The sequence below is a fragment of the Castanea sativa genome, chromosome 2, assembly GCF_040712315.1.
Source record: "Castanea sativa cultivar Marrone di Chiusa Pesio chromosome 2, ASM4071231v1".
In the NCBI taxonomy this organism is placed as follows: Eukaryota; Viridiplantae; Streptophyta; class Magnoliopsida; order Fagales; family Fagaceae; genus Castanea; species Castanea sativa.
The window spans coordinates 20108418-20124587 of record NC_134014.1 but is presented as its reverse complement, the minus strand read 5'-3'; the positions used below and the strand labels follow the sequence as shown (position 1 = coordinate 20124587).

Here is a 16170-nt window from a genome sequence, read left to right as displayed (position 1 = left end):
ACCAATGGTTAAAGAAGGTGAACCCTTGAATGTCCTAGAAGCACTGATGTGGGAAAAATGTCAAAAGTAAAGGCTGCTACCTCCACATTAAAGACCCTGCACCTACCACCCTGGCCGCATTAATGGGGAAGTGACACTTGAACAGTGGAAGGGAAACTTCTAGTTACTGTTCAAAGGCACTAAGAAAAGAAATATCTAGGCTAGGGGAGGAGTTGGGGCAACACGTGTATAAAGTATTAAAAAGATGAGTATTTAAGGAAGAAACCTAGAACAGAAACGGGACGGAACTTTTTGTAACCTAAAAATAAAAAAGACAAAGAGAGAGATATAATATAAGAACAACACTCGGCTTACATCCGAGGAGGCCTATTTTGCATTATTCCTTGTTGTTTCTAAGTACTGGCAATCTTTAGTTTGTCATTTAATCCCCACACACTTCTAACCTAGGTTTAAAGCCCACACTCTACAAATTCGTATTGTTTAAGGCTCATTGGGCCTGAGCCCATAACTGTTCTTGGGTCCAGGTGCAATTGTGCACTTACAAGACCCATTTTTAATATTTTTTTGAATAAAGTGATTGTGGGTCCCATGAACAGTGCATAAACAGTATGTGAACAGTACTAAACAGTGCGTGAACAATGAATTTTGTGCCCTCTTTGCGTTTCAGCTGAGATTTTTTGCGCGTTTACTTCCTGTCACTGTAGTCGTGGGTCCCACGCCCATCAAAACACAAACGTGAAACGCTGAAGGAAACGCTGAATCCAAACCAATCCTAACTATCTCTTTTGACTCTACTTAATAATAATTGTTCTTTTATTTTAAGGTGAAAACGTTAATTGATTGATTTTTAGTGTAAATGGAATTCAAACTCAAATATTTTATTCTACAATAAGATATCTTAGCATATGAGCTAATTAGAACCCGCCACTAGTCCTAGAATTAAATAAGTGTTTTATCCATTTTAGGTATTTTAATTTATATTTCACCAATAATAATTTATCATTTTTCTTTTAAAAAATATTTATAATTTGTCCCCTGTATTTTTTTTCCTGTAAAGAAACCAAAGTTTAAAATTGGAAAAAAAAAATGGCACATTGTAGTTGCTGTAACTATAATGCTAAACACTAAAAGTGGAATAGAAGACTTTTATAATTCTTACACTGTCATTGTAGTCAAACTCTAAATAAATAAATAAAATAAAAAATTGGTCAATGGAGCAAATTTTCTAACATTACCGGAAGTTGCCTGTGTTAAAATAAATGTCACCCTTGTATATATAATCGAAATCTCTAAAATTCTCATAATTTTTCACATCATTATTTTAATTTTAATTTTTTAAACTAAATAATGAGAAAGTCCTAACAGGAGTCTCTCTCTCTTTTTCCTTAATCCTTTTTTTTTTATGTGAGTCTTTCTTTTTTCTTTTTTTTAAACTAAAGTGAGTACTTTTTAAAAATTAAAAAAAAAATCTAACTTGTGGTCTTTTTTTAAACTAAATAGTGAACAGGAGTCTCTCTCTCTCTCTTCCTTAATCCTAAAGTTTTTTTTTTTTGCGTGAGTCTTTCTTTTTTCTTTTTTCTTTTCTTTTTGAAACCTAAAGTGAGTCCTTTAAAAAAAATTCTAATGTAAGGTCTAATTTAAAAAATTTATAATTATTTTTTTAATCTTAATTCTAACGTAAGTCTCTCAAAAAGTCAAAAACTTCGGTTTTATATTATATATAGATAATAATAATAATGAGGCACTCTAAGAATATGAGAATGCAATTTATAAATCTACTATCAAGATAACATAGATTAGATTGGTAGTGGATAATAAATTTAATTACAATTAAGTATTATGTGAAGTCATTACCATAAATAGCTCACACAGGGGTGTGTTATGTGGAACCAATGATATGAAAGAAAAAAAAAAATTCTAAACCATTATATTGAACAAACAATTACTTATTTTCATTCATTATCAAGTTATACATTTTTTAAAGGTAAGTCATAAACCTTTAAGCAAAATAAGTACTTTTAATTTTTATTTAACTATTCCATGTATGGCATGGGTTAGCGACAAATTTGTATAAAGGGTGAAATTGAAGCACGATACTTTTGGTATAGTACACTGGATTTTTCCAATTTAATTCAAATATTTAATTGCATTGATCAATAAAGCACAAAAAAAATTATCTTGTTTAAGGATAATTAAATTCAATACAATTTTCATGAACCTTGTAATTTAATTGATAGACATCTCCTGGTGTTTGCAATAGAAACATTTAGACAATGGCACCTCCAAAAAAATTTTAAATGGTGATTATTAAGAAACTTAAACTATACAAAATTCATTAAAAAAAGAACTTCATAAATTGACAAATACATACACAAAAATATATTAAGTTTTACAATTTTTTTCATATTTTGAATCATTGCATGATAGTTTCACTATCAATAAAAAATTTTCATTGTATAAAATTTTTTTTCATATTTTCAATTTTTTTCATGTCTTTTTCAAACTTTAGTTCAATAAAAATTTCATTGGACTTTTTTTTTTTTTGAAAGAGCCAAATATATTGTTAAAGGACCATAGTTTAATTTTTTTGGGCTTAAAAAAATTTATGGTCGTCAGAATTTTTTTAAGGGTAGACAAATTATAAATTTTTTTTATTTTATTTTTTAGGTCAAAGCAGTCCTATGACCACCTTACCTTCAACATGTAGCCACCCTTACCTCTAGTCTCAAATCTCTTTTCCTTTGTTATAACTATTGAATTACCCAAAAAAAAATCGTCAATGCATTTATACATTTAAATTTAACCATAGAATTTTTTTTTTTTTGAGAAACATTTTTTTTTTTTGAGAAAGTTTTAAGAAACAATTAAAGAAAATATTATACTAGAGTTATTGTATTTTTGTGGATTCCATTTAACTCAACGAGTAAAATATCATGCTGTCAAATAAAAAAATATGTGATTCAACCACCACTTACACCAAAAGGCAATCATTATAAAGCAAATACCATAAGTTAAAATTTCAAACCTCACTAAGATATTAGAGTTAGAATTTGTTATTTATTTTATTTAATTCAATGGTTGAGGTAGGAGGTTTGAATAGTGGATTTCTCCTCATAAACACCGGAAGTGACAACCAATTGCAAGACTTGTTAGTTTCAGTTGCTTAAGGTCAGTTACCAAAATAAGTTAATTTTCAAAGTCTATTATAACATTATTCCACGTGTTGGATCGCTTTGGTGAGAGAGAAAATTATTGGAGACTGGCATTTTGCCATTTTATTGTAGTATAGAGGCCCCATTATTCAAACGTATTGCGCGGTTGTGACTTGTGAACAACTCAAACCCCAATTGCGCGTTCAAGGTTGTAACTTGCAAGGTAGTTGCCAATAAATTCAGTGGCCTTAGAATTAAACTGTATTATCGACCCGATTCTAATCTGTCAATGCAGTGTACCAAACTTTTCTTCATGGGAATGGTCACCGTCTGTTCAGATATTTCTAGTGTCCCTTTTGATTAAGGGAGAAGAAGAGAGGGTAGAGAGAAGTAAAGTAGAATTTGTCAAAAATTAAGCAAATTTCTTGCTAACTCTACTCTATTCTATTTCCCCTGCACTCCCTCTCAATCCAAACGGGCATGTTTAGAAATATACATGCATGAATTATACAACAAAACTTGATAAGGCACCACTAGAATAGAACTTTAAAGCATTCTTAAAAAAAGAAGAAAAAAAAAAAAGGAATAGTACTTTAAAGTTTAGAGCTTTCTTGCGATAGTTCTTTGATCCTCTCACGCTCAAATTGACAATTTTGTTAAAGAACATTAAGGGAATCCTTAAAGTTGAAAACTATACAATTCACTATTTATGCTAAAATTTCAATTTTTTTTTGGAGAAGCCAGATCATTGTCCTGGGCATTTTATTCAGAAATAAACTCAACCACAATGAACATCACGGAGAACTAGAGGGGCAATATTAGATGGCAAATCATGCAACCAAACCTGAGCCCCATCAACTAACTTAGCCTTCTTAGCAAGAGCATCGGCCACAAAATTACAATGATAACTAACAGAAACAAAATCCAGAAACTGAAAAGCAGAGGAATGCATTCTAATATCATCTAAAATGTTTCCAAAGCTAGCCAACGAACCCGCACCATGAAGCAAGGCGTTAATGATGACTGCAGAATCACCTTCAAACACAGCTCGAGTGAGGCCGATTTCCAAAGCAAATTGAACTGCCTTCAAGCACGCCAAGGCTTCTAAATCCGCTATTGAATGGGCCATGGGAATGGGTGAAGATACTGCTATGAAGCACAGGTGCGTTTCGGGAGTCTGGTGCGGGTGCGGACTCGACAATTTTTGAAAAAATAGGGTGTGGGTGCGGCGGGGTGTAGCGATTAAAAAATTATTAAAAACATTTTTATTTATATTTTTAATATATTGCTAAACATACTTTTTTCACATTATATAAACATATACCAAATTTAAGAGCAATAGTAAATAATAACTAGAATACAACTCTATTATATAAACATTCCATGATGTTCGAAAATTAAAATACAACTCACAAGTTTGAAACTAAAACAAAAGTGAAGGCAGAGAATGGGAGAGAGCCTAGCTGAAGAGTTGAAGATAGAGAGTGGGAGAGAGGCGCAAGAAAAATGAAGATTGAAGAGGCAGAGGGCTGGGTCGGCTGAGAGCATAAGTGGACTAAGTGAAAAACTGAAAATTGAAGAGAAATGAGATAGTTTTGGCTGAGAGCTATAGGGTTTTAATTTTTTTCCATACGGTGCGTTTGCACCTTTTTTTTTTTTTTTTTTTTTTTTTTTTTTTTTTTTTTTTTTCAGCCAAGTGAAACGGTGCGTTCCGCACCTTTTTTTTTTTTTTTTTGGAATTTCGGCCGTATCGGCCGATTTCACCGGTATCAGCCGATTTTGCCGGTATCGGTGTTGCGCCCGATACGGACCGATTCAGGCCAAATTGGCGCGCGTTGGCCCGATTTCGCGCGCGTCGGCCCGAATCGGCACCGTATCGGCGTGAATCGGCACGTATTGCGCCCAAAAAATTATTTTTTTAATGTCCGACACTGCACGGATGCGCAGGCAGCGGCGTCGCCTGCGCGTCCCCGCGTCCCGCCGCGTCGGACACGAGTGTGGCGGCCCAAACACCGCACCCGTGCTTCCCAGAGATAGAGCACCCACCACCTCCCCTTCACTATTACGAACAACAACACCAATACCCGCCAAACTTGTTCGACGAAACACCGCAGCATCGAAATTAACCTTGAAGCAATGAGGATCCGGAGGGCGCCACTGCTGCATGGGAGGAGGACGGGATGGGATAGGCTCTTCGGTCTAAGCTTGTAGAAAATCCTGCAGATAACTTCTAGCTTTCCTGCAAATACTATCCACGGGCAGAGGGGGGCGACCAAAATGAATTGCATTGCGCCAATTCCAAAGGAGCCACACAATGACCACAAATATCTCTGCTCTAAACTCTTCTCTGATGGACAAAAAACTAGCTAATAGTTCGCTGAATGAAGAAGGATGTGAGGGAGCAATTCGATGAAACCAATCCATCGTTGACCACACTCCAGCAATGACTTCATAATACCAAATCGCATGGAGAGCATCTTCAAGCAGAACGTTACACTGAGCACAGGTCTCACTAGGAACAATGTGACGCCTACGAAGATTAACCATAGTTGGCAAGCCATTATTACACAATCTCCATACAAAATGCTTTATTTTGTTAGGGACTCGGAGCTGCCAGATGCCCTTCCAGAATTTTCTCTGACCTTCTGGATTTGAGCTACTTGCACTAGAAGACATATCATGGGAAACCAGCATTTTATAAGCACTGCAAGTCGTGAACATACCAGATGGCGTGTGCGCCCAAATAATGCGATCTTCAGGGCGTCGAACACTCAACGGAATCCCCAATATCACGTCCGCTTCATGGGGCAGAAACATTCGTTGTACTTCCTCTGTTTTCCACGCAGCTCTGTCCTGGTCAATCAAAGAACTTACTTTCGCATCCTGGGCTAATGAAGGAAGGGGAGATATGATAGAACAATTAACGCTTCCAGGCAGTCACCTATCCCCCTTAATTCGAACAGCCTACCCTGTCCCTATGCGCCAAACTATCCCTTTTCTAATCACATCTCTAGCACCAATTATACTCTTCCATGCATAAGACCCTGAACTTGAATCTTTTGCATCTAAGATGGAGCAATCCGGAAAAAACCAAGCCTTGAAAACTCGATGACATAGAGAATTAGGATTATTAATCAATCTCCATACTTGTTTAGCCAATAATGCATCGTTAAATTTCTCTATTTCTTTGAACCCCAATCCACCAACCTCTTTGGCCTCACATAATCGCTCCCATTTTACCCAATGAGTTTTCCGATGCTCTCCACTATACCCCCACCAAAATTTGCGAATCATGCCTTCCAAGTCCCTAACTAGCCCCTTAGGGAGCTTAAAGCAGCACATGGTATAAGTGGGTATCGCCTGAATTACTGACTTAATCAGAACTTCCCTGCCCGCCTGAGACAACAATTTTTTTTTCCACCCTTGGAGTTTTTTCCACACCCTCTCTTTAATGTAAATAAAGCTCTGTTTTTTTGCCCTACCCACCAACGCTGGCAAACCCAAATATTTTTCAAATTGACGAATAGATGGGACACCCAAAATTTGTTCTATCCAGACCTGAACCTCATGAGGGGTGTTAGAGCTGAAAAAATATTAGTTTTTTCACGGTTAATTTTCTGACCTAAACCCCTCTCATTGATAGCCAGTATATCAAGAATTTTCTGACACTCTGCTTCTTTTGCACTGCAAAACAGCACACTATCATCTGCAAAAAATAAATGTGAGACTTTTGGTCCATTCCTACAGATAGCCACACCCCGAATATGCCCCTCCACTTCAGCTTTATTCAACAAACTTTGCAAACCCATGGCACACATAAGAAGAAGATAAGGTGACAAAGGATCACCTTGAAGTAGACCACAGCTAGGTTTAATATTACCAACCGGTTGCCCATTAAGAATCACAGAATAGGAAACCGTACTGATGCAAGACATGATAAGAGAAACCATCCTTTTCCCAAGCCCAAGATGCCTCATAGCTCGTTCCAAAAATTCCCACTCGACCCTATCATAGGCCTTACTCATATCTAGCTTAAGTGTCATCTGTCCCACCTTTCCATTAGTCTTTCTTTTAAGATAATGAAGAGTTTCAAAGGCCACAAGAACATTATCCGAGATGAGCCTCCCTGACAAAAATGCACTTTGAGTTTCCAGAATAGCACTAGCTAGAAATTTTTTCAGTTGATTCACCAACACTTTTGCAATCAACTTATAGATTACATTACACAAGCTAATGGGATGAAAATCTGCAACTCTTTTTGGGTGTTTTACTTTTGGAATTAGAGCAACAAAAGTGGAATTAATTGACTTAGGCACCACACCAGAATTAAGAGCATTAAGAACTACAGATGTCACATCACCATCCACAATATGCTAAAAGGATTTATGAAAAATAGAGGACATACCATCAGGTCCAGGTGCAGTCAGTGGAGCCATTTGATCAAGAGCCAACCTAATCTCATTAGCATGGAAGTCTCAGCCAAGCAATCTAGCATCCTCCTCTGTAATAGTCGGATGAATGCCACTCAAAATCTCATCAAAACCTGAAGGGTTGGATGTGGTATATATGTCCCTGAAATAATTTTCAATGATGCACCCCATTCGGCCCTCATCTTCCCTCCACACCCCATCACTATCCTCCAAACCAACTATAAAGTTCCGACGATAACTTTGATTTGCCCAACAATGGAAAAACCGTGAGTTACTATCACCCTCTTTAAGCCAAGCATTCCGGGAACACTGCTTCACAACCATTCTTCTTTATTTTTCAGCCTTTGAATCTCTTCCCTTAGCATGTAAATTCTCCTTGGGTTTGTTCTATAGTTGCCACCTTCTTCAGCTTCTTGCAATTCTTTAAGCTTCTTCTGTAAGGAATTACGAACATGGCCAAAACATTTTTTGTCCCACTCCTTCAACTTAAGTTGGCAAGCCACAATCTTTCGGTGAAAACCCCAAACCGATTCCGACACAGCTTGCTCACCCCAAGAATCTTTAATCACTAATTCACAAGAACTATCTTTTAACCACATTGCTTCAAATTGGAATGGTTTGCCTTTCCTATAGAATCGCTTGAATTCAAAGTCTGAACAAAGCAATAGCGTTTTATGGTCAGAATGGAAGGCATCTAAATGATGAATACGGGAAGTAGGAAACCGCAAAATCCATTCAATAGTAGCTACACCTCTATCTAGTCGAACCCAGGTATTCTGATCACCTAGTCTACGATTGCACCAGATAAAGGGGTAACCATAGAAGCCTAGATGCATCCCTGAAACCTTGCATCTGTCTCTTTGGTCTATCCAACCAACCCAGTTTCCCATCCGCTAACAAAATTTCATTGAAGTCACCCATACAAATCCAAGGCAAAGAAGAATGGCGACTCAAATCTCTAAGTAAAGACCAAGAGTTTTGCTAGCTGGCAGTATCAGGATCTCCATAGAAACCTGTGAAACGTCAAGCGTCATCCACTCCCTAGTTCACTATTTAAGTTCCGTTTGTTTTGGAGTAAAATATTTTTCGAAAAATGTTTTCCCATCTTTAGGTGTTTGTTTGCATATAAAATGTGGTCAAACTTGTAAAATATTTTCCATTGGCTGTAAAATCTTTTATAAAAGGTTTTAAAACGTTTTACCTTTTTAAAATTTTGGTAAAACATTTTCCAAAAGCATAGTCTCCTCCTCCTCCATTTGATGGCTAGGTCATTGATCTAGTAGTTAGGCAGCCGAAGTCGCTGTTCTAACAACCAATGCTAGCAATTCAATAACCAAAGAAGTCGTTCTGATGACTAGTGCTAGCAATTCAATCACTGGAGATGTTGTTCTAGCGATCCAGTCATTGAAGTCATTGTTTCAATGGCAATCGCCTACAGCCTAGTGGCCGAAGCTGCCATTCTGACGACCTATGTTAGTGATTTGGTCATCGGAGATGTCGTTCAAGTAACCAATACCGGATGTTTGATCATTGGAGATGTCGTTCCAACGATGATTGTCACCAGAGCCACCATTTCGAGTGCTAGTTCCAGCGGTTCAGTCACTGGACCTTTAGCACTAGTAGCTTTGGTGGTTAAGCCACTAATTTTGCTGATTTGCTTGAAAATTTTTACACATCATCTCAAACACCTAAAAATATTTTACTTAAAAAAATTTCATTAAAATATTTGACATATTTATTTCAAAACAAACTCTACTTCTAAAACAAGCTCTACGTACCCTATGGCGTTTGCTTCTATGATTTTTGCTCTTTATCATCAGACTAGACACCAATCAATTTTTGGTGTAGGTGGGGATTGAACCCTAGATATCTTATTCAATCATCAGAGACTTTACCAGTTGAGTTAATTGAAACTCACTTAAAACTCTACTTCTTAAAAAGCATTAAAATGATTTTTGAGCTAGTAAACATGCACTAAAAGGTCTATTTGGCTTTGGGTTAAGCAAAATCTTAAAGTGCCTTTTGAGCTAAAAAGTTCTTCAAGGTAAACAAAATGTGATATCTTGTAAGAGCACTAGCATCAAGAGTGTTAAATGCTAAATTTTTAGCATTTAGCACAACAAACACAAAAACTTGTTACATGAGATGTTTCAAATTCTATTTATTTTGCAATATGCTACAGTGCCATTTTAATAGTAGAATGGCACTGTAACAATATTGTAAAAAATTTATTACTTTTTTATTCTTCCCTCCTATATTTTAGTATTTCACGCTCTCTCTTCCCACCCTCTCTATTTGTTGTCTCTAATATTTCTCTTTATCTCTTCCCTTTCCTCTTTGCCTCCCTCACCGATCAAGCCACAACCATCGCCACCGATTTGAAGCCGCCATCAACGCCATCTAATCCACAGGCTCTCTCTCTCTCTCTCTCTCTCTCTCTCTCTCTCTCTCAACCCAACAGTTAGAAAAAAGTAAGTTTTTGTGTGTTAAAAAGGTATTTGGCATAGCACAATTGATACTAATGCTCTAATTATATCAATTGAGCTTAACACCCAATAAATATTTTAGGAAATACTTAATTGGAGATTTTTCCTTAAAGCTCTTTTCAAGTTTCTACAATGTATCAACTTAAAAATAATAATAATGATGATAATGCAATGACAAAAAAGCATACTATAATTTTGCAATTTGATACCCAATGCCCTCATTTGTTTCCCTCACTCTCCCCTCATTATAAAACAATCAACTTATCCATTTTAATTTGAGAAATTCGTTGCCAATTTCAAGGAAGTGGTTACTAATCTAAAAGAGAGAGAAAGGGGGAATTTTTGAGAATTAATTAGGTTGAAGTACAAAAATACATTTAAATAAATAAATAAATATATATATATATATATATATATATATATATATATATATATATATATATATATATATACATTTATATATATATACTCTTTTGTCATTTCTCACATGTGAAAGTAATCTAGCAATTGTAGGCTTAGGATGAGATATTGACCCAAACATCATTGGTTCGTTCCCCACTAGAAATTATCTTGAATAATCCAATATATGGTTCAGGTTGTGAGGTTGTGTATTTGTGGTCTACACTCTAAGGGGTGGGTTCAATGATCCTTGTCTTGATGAGGGAGGTTCCACATTATTGAAAAAACAATAATTTAGTAATTGGTCCTTTCTAGTCTTCTCATTCATAAAAATGTATACAACGGTTACACACAAAAGAATATTAAAAAAAAAAAAAAATCCCTTTTGAAAAGTTGGGATGGTAGCTTTAGCCTTCATGGTTTCAACTTTTAACCCAATTTGGGCACTAATTCAAGCCTTAAAATTGTGCCCACAACCAATCCACGTCATGACAAAGTAATTTGTGTGGTTGTAACAAGCTTGACCAAGAGAAATTATTAGGTCGATTGATAGGATTGTTGAAATAGTTCTCTTAACTAATAAAACATTGTCATTTACGCAAATGCGTGAGTTAACTTTCCAATTAATACAAATAATAATTATTATTAAAAAAAAAAAAAGAGGTGATGTGACATCTAAGCACACTTACATAAGTAACAATATTTAATTAGTTGGGAGGACAATTTAAGCAATCCTCACCTAATAATTTTTGTTCATGAGCCTCACATTTGTTCCATAGCTCATTGTTGATGGTTGCGTTTCTTAGAGTATTTACATTGGTTCTTGCAAATGCTATATGTTGGTATGTTTAGCATCAAATCCCCAAAAACCCTCCATTACCTGGACTTGTAAACCCAAAAAAAATTTACAATTGTGCTACAGTATCATCCCAAATATATGATGGTACTGTAGCATAATCACAACACTCGTATATTGTTTTTTATTCCAAATATCTACTCTTTCTCTCTCTTCAATGTTTCTTCTCCTCTCCCTCTCTTTAGAACAATCCAAGCTCCTTTCTCTCATATCTCTCTTTAGCTCATGGTGGTGGCTATTTTTTAGCGTGGGCGTATGTCTGGCATGGGTCGTGGGTATGGCGGCATGAGCTAGGTTGTGGGTCTAGTGGTGTGGACGTGGGTTTGGCAGCGTAATCTTCTCGTCTTCGATGATGGGATGCTCAGCTCACCGATGATTGGGATTTGTGCTCAAGCTCTACTGCTCGCCGATGACTAGGATTTATAACCGAAGCTCTACTAATGTCTTCATGTTGGGGGGTTTTAAGTTAAATGTTGTGGAAAGGTGGGTTGTGGCGAGGTGTGCAGTGGTGGAGATGGGCATGGTCATAGACTCATGGCGTAGCGAGATCGAGTGGGTCGTGGCAGAGGTGAATGGGTTTTGATTTAAGATAGGTTCCAATGGGGTTTGAGGTGGATTTTGATTTTGATGCGGTTTGGATTTTGATTTTTTGTTTTTTGGATTCTGATGGTTGGATTTTTTGCTATGGATTTATGTTTTTTGGACCTTGGGTTCCGATGGGGTTTGGGTTGGATTGGTTTGGCGTGGTGGTGACTGTGGTGGGTGGTGTTTGGTCGTCGTGGGTCATTATGGTGGGTCTGTTTGGTCGTCGTTGGTCCTAATGGGTCTGTTCTTTTTATGTTGTTTGCTCACTGTGTTGATTTGATTTAAAATGATTCTTGGTGGTGGGTGGTGTGAATGTTGTTTAACGGAGGTGGGTGGTGTGACTAGGAAGCTAGGTGGTGGTGGTGGTGGGTGGTGGGTGGTTGAGAGAATGTAAGAGATACAGAGATTAGAGAGAGAAGTGTGAAATATATTTATATTATTTTAATGTGTAGTATGATAAAATAAAAGTCAAGCTATTAAGTGTGTTGTAAAATGATACTTTGTAAAAACTGGATGTAAATGCCCTTAGAGCACTAGTATCAGTCGTTATATCTTAAATGCCATTTTCAGACCTCAAAACCAACCCTACTAGTGTTTTTTTTTTTTTTTTTTGTAAAATTGAGATGAAGCCCGTACATAAGGAAAAAAAGAAAAAGAAAAAAAAGAAATGAAGCCCAGCTAGGGTTAAACAAGCGCACCCGCTGGCTGGCTCGCCCTCACAGACCCGGCCCAAAAAAAAAACTAAAAAAAAAAACCCAAAAAGAAATAAAGAAGAACCCTAAATCGGAGGGTCGAAAACACCTATAAAAACCAGCTTAAACATAAAACCCTAATTCCTTACCCTCCTTTCATTTCCTCTGCTTCGCTTCCGCCTCTCTCACTCTCACACACCTCACGAACCCAAAATGGTGAGTGCCTCTCTCTCTCTCTCTCTCTCTCATCTTCGATGTCTCTCTAACATTTGTTTGTGAATTGTGGATTGGCAGCCTTTCAAGAGATACGTAGAGATCGGGCGGGTTGCCCTCGTCAACTACGGCGAAGACTATGGCAAGCTCGTCGTCATCGTCGATGTCATCGACCAGAACAGAGTAAACCTTCTCATCCTTATATTTCGAAATTCTCTCTCTTTAAAAAAAAAAAAATGTTTGATCTGTTTCTGTTTTCTTTTTATCAGATTTTTGTATGTTTTTCTTTTTTAATAAAGCAAAATGGCACAGCTTTTATTGGATGCTTAGATTTATAGAAAAGAAAGTAGCTTACTAAAATAGGGCCTTAAGGGTCTCTCGTGTTTTGTTTTAAGGTATATTAAAACTGTTTTGTTGATTTGCTGCTATATGGGATATGATACTTATAGTGCCGTTTATGAATATCATGATTTGTTTATAGTGGCCTAGTTTCCGTACAAATAATATTGTGAAGTTAGAATTATTAATAACTTGGGCTTTTTGTATTTAATCTTGTCTTTTGGACATTTGGTTAAGTATGTTAAATTGAGGTTAGAAATTATTAACAACATATAAAGATGTAGGATTGTTTTTAATTTCTCCTTTTGAATTGGGTTTATGTTTTTGTATTCGTATTCGTATTTATCTGGGGATGTGATATATTGTCTATTTTGTATAATTTTAGCGATGATTGTGATGGGAAATGTTTCATTATGCAAAAATTAACTCTATGGTGCAATAGATTTTCCTTTAAAATTGCAAGTGGTGCGTGTTGCAACACAATCTATTCATAATTTGTGAATAGATTCTAATGCATTGTTTCACATCTTACCTCACTCACAAAGTGTTTTTTTTTTTTCTTTTAATTTATAATCATTATCCATCTTTTAGTTAAATTTGCTTCATTAATTGGTATAGGCTCTTGTTGATGCTCCTGATATGGAAAGGTCCCAAATGAATTTCAAGAGGCTTTCTCTCACTGACATTAAAATTGACATTAAGAGGGTTCCTAAGAAGAAGGAATTGCTGGATGCTATGGAGAAAGCTGGTAAGGACAGTTAATTGTGAATGAACATGAATCATTTTCGCAGCCAACCCTGTGTTTTTTTTTTTAATAATAATTGTGAGTTTGTTCTGGCAGATGTCAAGAAGAAGTGGGAGAGTAGTTCCTGGGGCAGAAAACTCATTGTCCAGAAGAGAAGGCAAAATCTGACTGACTTTGATAGGTTCAAGCTTATGTTGGCAAAAATTAAGGTTGGTGATCTCTCTCAATTTGTCATGATAAATATCATTTGGTTGGTTATTTGTCTTGCTATTTCATTTTAGCTTTGAAATTATTTTCTTTTTTAAATAATCAATGCTCATAAATCACTTAAATATGTTTTTGCAGAGGGCTGGACTGGTCAAGCAGGAGCTAGCAAAACTGAAAAAGGAGAATGCCGCATAAGCATAGTTTTATCTGGATTTCCCAATTTTGTTTTGAACTTTCTGCAGTTGTGCTTTTGGATTGCTAGCCTGTCTTCAATCAATTAGAGTTTCACAACAGCTTGAGTTTTTATGTATTTCTCACAAACTTTAATGATAGTCATCTTTATTGCTAGACATTTCTTTTTTTTATCAAGATGCTTATGTAGTTTCATCGTTTAATCTTAATTTGTGAGGTATTGGGTTTTCTGCTTTTCTCCAAGGTGGTAATATGCTTTTGTAGGGTCAATTATGGGGCCCATATTTTTTTTTTAACGCGCCATAGTATGTTCATCTGCCAATGTTGTGATCTGAATTTGTAGCTTTGTTCAGTTGCCCTTGGTCATATAATATGTTTGAATGAAGTCAATTCTAGGTGGATGGGACTTTGGCATGTAAGTACACTACTAGTCCAGAGATTTTTTAGCCCATAATCTCACTTGTTCCTTTCAATATGCGGACATGAATCACGAAGTTCCGGATGAATTTAATTAGGACATATTAGTGTTCAAGTGAACTTTCATTTTTCACATGTGGGTTTATTGAATTTCTCATAAGTGATGTCCGTGTAGTCATTTTTATGTCAGGAGACTTATCCAGCAACTTGTTACAATGACCGTTTACATTACATATTTTTGCATTGTGATGTTATCATATCACACGCTAGTTTGTTGATATTTTTAGGCTAGACCTATTCCAAGTTTTTGGTTTGTATGTTTGGAATGATTCCTAGGCCATGCTGCCAAGAAATATGAAAGATATGTTTTTAATTATCTCTATATAATTACAAAGCGCACAGCCGTTGATTTGCTTGTTTACCTATTCTGTTAGGACAACTTGCTTTTACTATTCTGTTAGGAACTGCTCTAATTTTTTTAAGTAGTGAATCGGGCTTCTTGTACTTGAAGTTCATTCTGTGTTGCTTGTTCATTCTTGCACTTGATCCTTTACAGAAAACCCCAATTTTCTGAATTGTGCACAACCAAAGTTAAAGTTTTTGTGCATAAGTTCTCTGATACTATAGGAAAACATCCGAAGGATTTATTGGCATCCCAATGTGCTATCCGGTAAATTTTGGGTTTTTACAAAGGACTTGGTGCTTAGACCTCACCTGCAGGTGTTATGAGCGAGTTCATAAGGAAATATTTTGTAAAAGATTATCCTTCTAATTCATGTATAATACTCATTAAGTGGTACTAGTAAATAGTAATATCTACTTAATATATTTGAAAATAATTATATTGTACATCATTAAAAAGAGAGAGAGAGAGAGAAATATGAATTATTATGATTGATATAATTTATTATGCAAATATATTATTTAAATAAACTTACAAATATTTAATAATATTAAATAATTTAACCACATGAAATTTTTTATATTGTTATTGCGTGTAATATTAAATTTGCTTTTGTGTTTTGCCGATTTTTGTTTTAATTGATGTTAAAATTATCAAACTTTAGCAGGAGTGTAATATTGAACTTTGAAGTCAATCTAAACAATGTTGGTGGTAGTAAACTATAATTTCCATTACAGTAAATTGTCATCAACCAATCTTTGAATGCTATAGATTTTACAATAACAATATATCTATATACCAATGTTTCCACTTTATAAACTTGAGAAGATTACAATAACAATATAGCTATAGTATGCTGATTATTGATTAGAACAAATAGCAAAGTAAATAAAGTGCCAGGTAACAGCATAAATCAAATAGAAAGATGAAACATGGAGACCAAGAAAAGGAAACAATATATAAATCTTAAATCATATGGTGAGTCTCAATAAAAACCTATAAACTAGTTTTTTGTTTTTGTTTTTTGGTTAACAAAAATGGGGGGATTTATGGT

At 35.6% G+C, this 16170-nt stretch overlaps 3 protein-coding genes across 3 annotated transcripts; 1 reads left to right on the top strand and 2 right to left on the bottom strand.

Annotated features, from left to right (window-relative positions):
• Positions 1-3930: 3930 nt before the first annotated feature.
• LOC142625023 (uncharacterized) lies at positions 3931-4281 on the bottom strand. Its single transcript, XM_075798739.1, has one exon. The coding sequence runs from the start codon at positions 4279-4281 to the stop codon at positions 3931-3933; it is 351 nt and encodes a 116-aa protein (XP_075654854.1).
• A 3346-nt stretch (positions 4282-7627) lies between these two features.
• Positions 7628-8472, bottom strand: LOC142625022 (uncharacterized). The gene is made up of 2 exons (XM_075798738.1): positions 7904-8472; positions 7628-7820 (listed from the first exon to the last, which is right to left on the bottom strand). Exons 1-2 carry the CDS (start codon positions 8470-8472, stop codon positions 7628-7630), a joined length of 762 nt encoding a protein of 253 aa, XP_075654853.1.
• Positions 8473-12675: 4203 nt separating this feature from the next.
• On the top strand, positions 12676-14526 carry LOC142624286 (large ribosomal subunit protein eL14y). The gene is made up of 5 exons (XM_075797814.1): positions 12676-12816; positions 12895-12996; positions 13771-13900; positions 13994-14106; positions 14243-14526. The coding sequence occupies exons 1-5, from the start codon at positions 12814-12816 to the stop codon at positions 14297-14299; spliced, it is 405 nt and encodes a 134-aa protein (XP_075653929.1). The 5' UTR covers positions 12676-12813; the 3' UTR covers positions 14300-14526.
• Positions 14527-16170: the final 1644 nt, after the last annotated feature.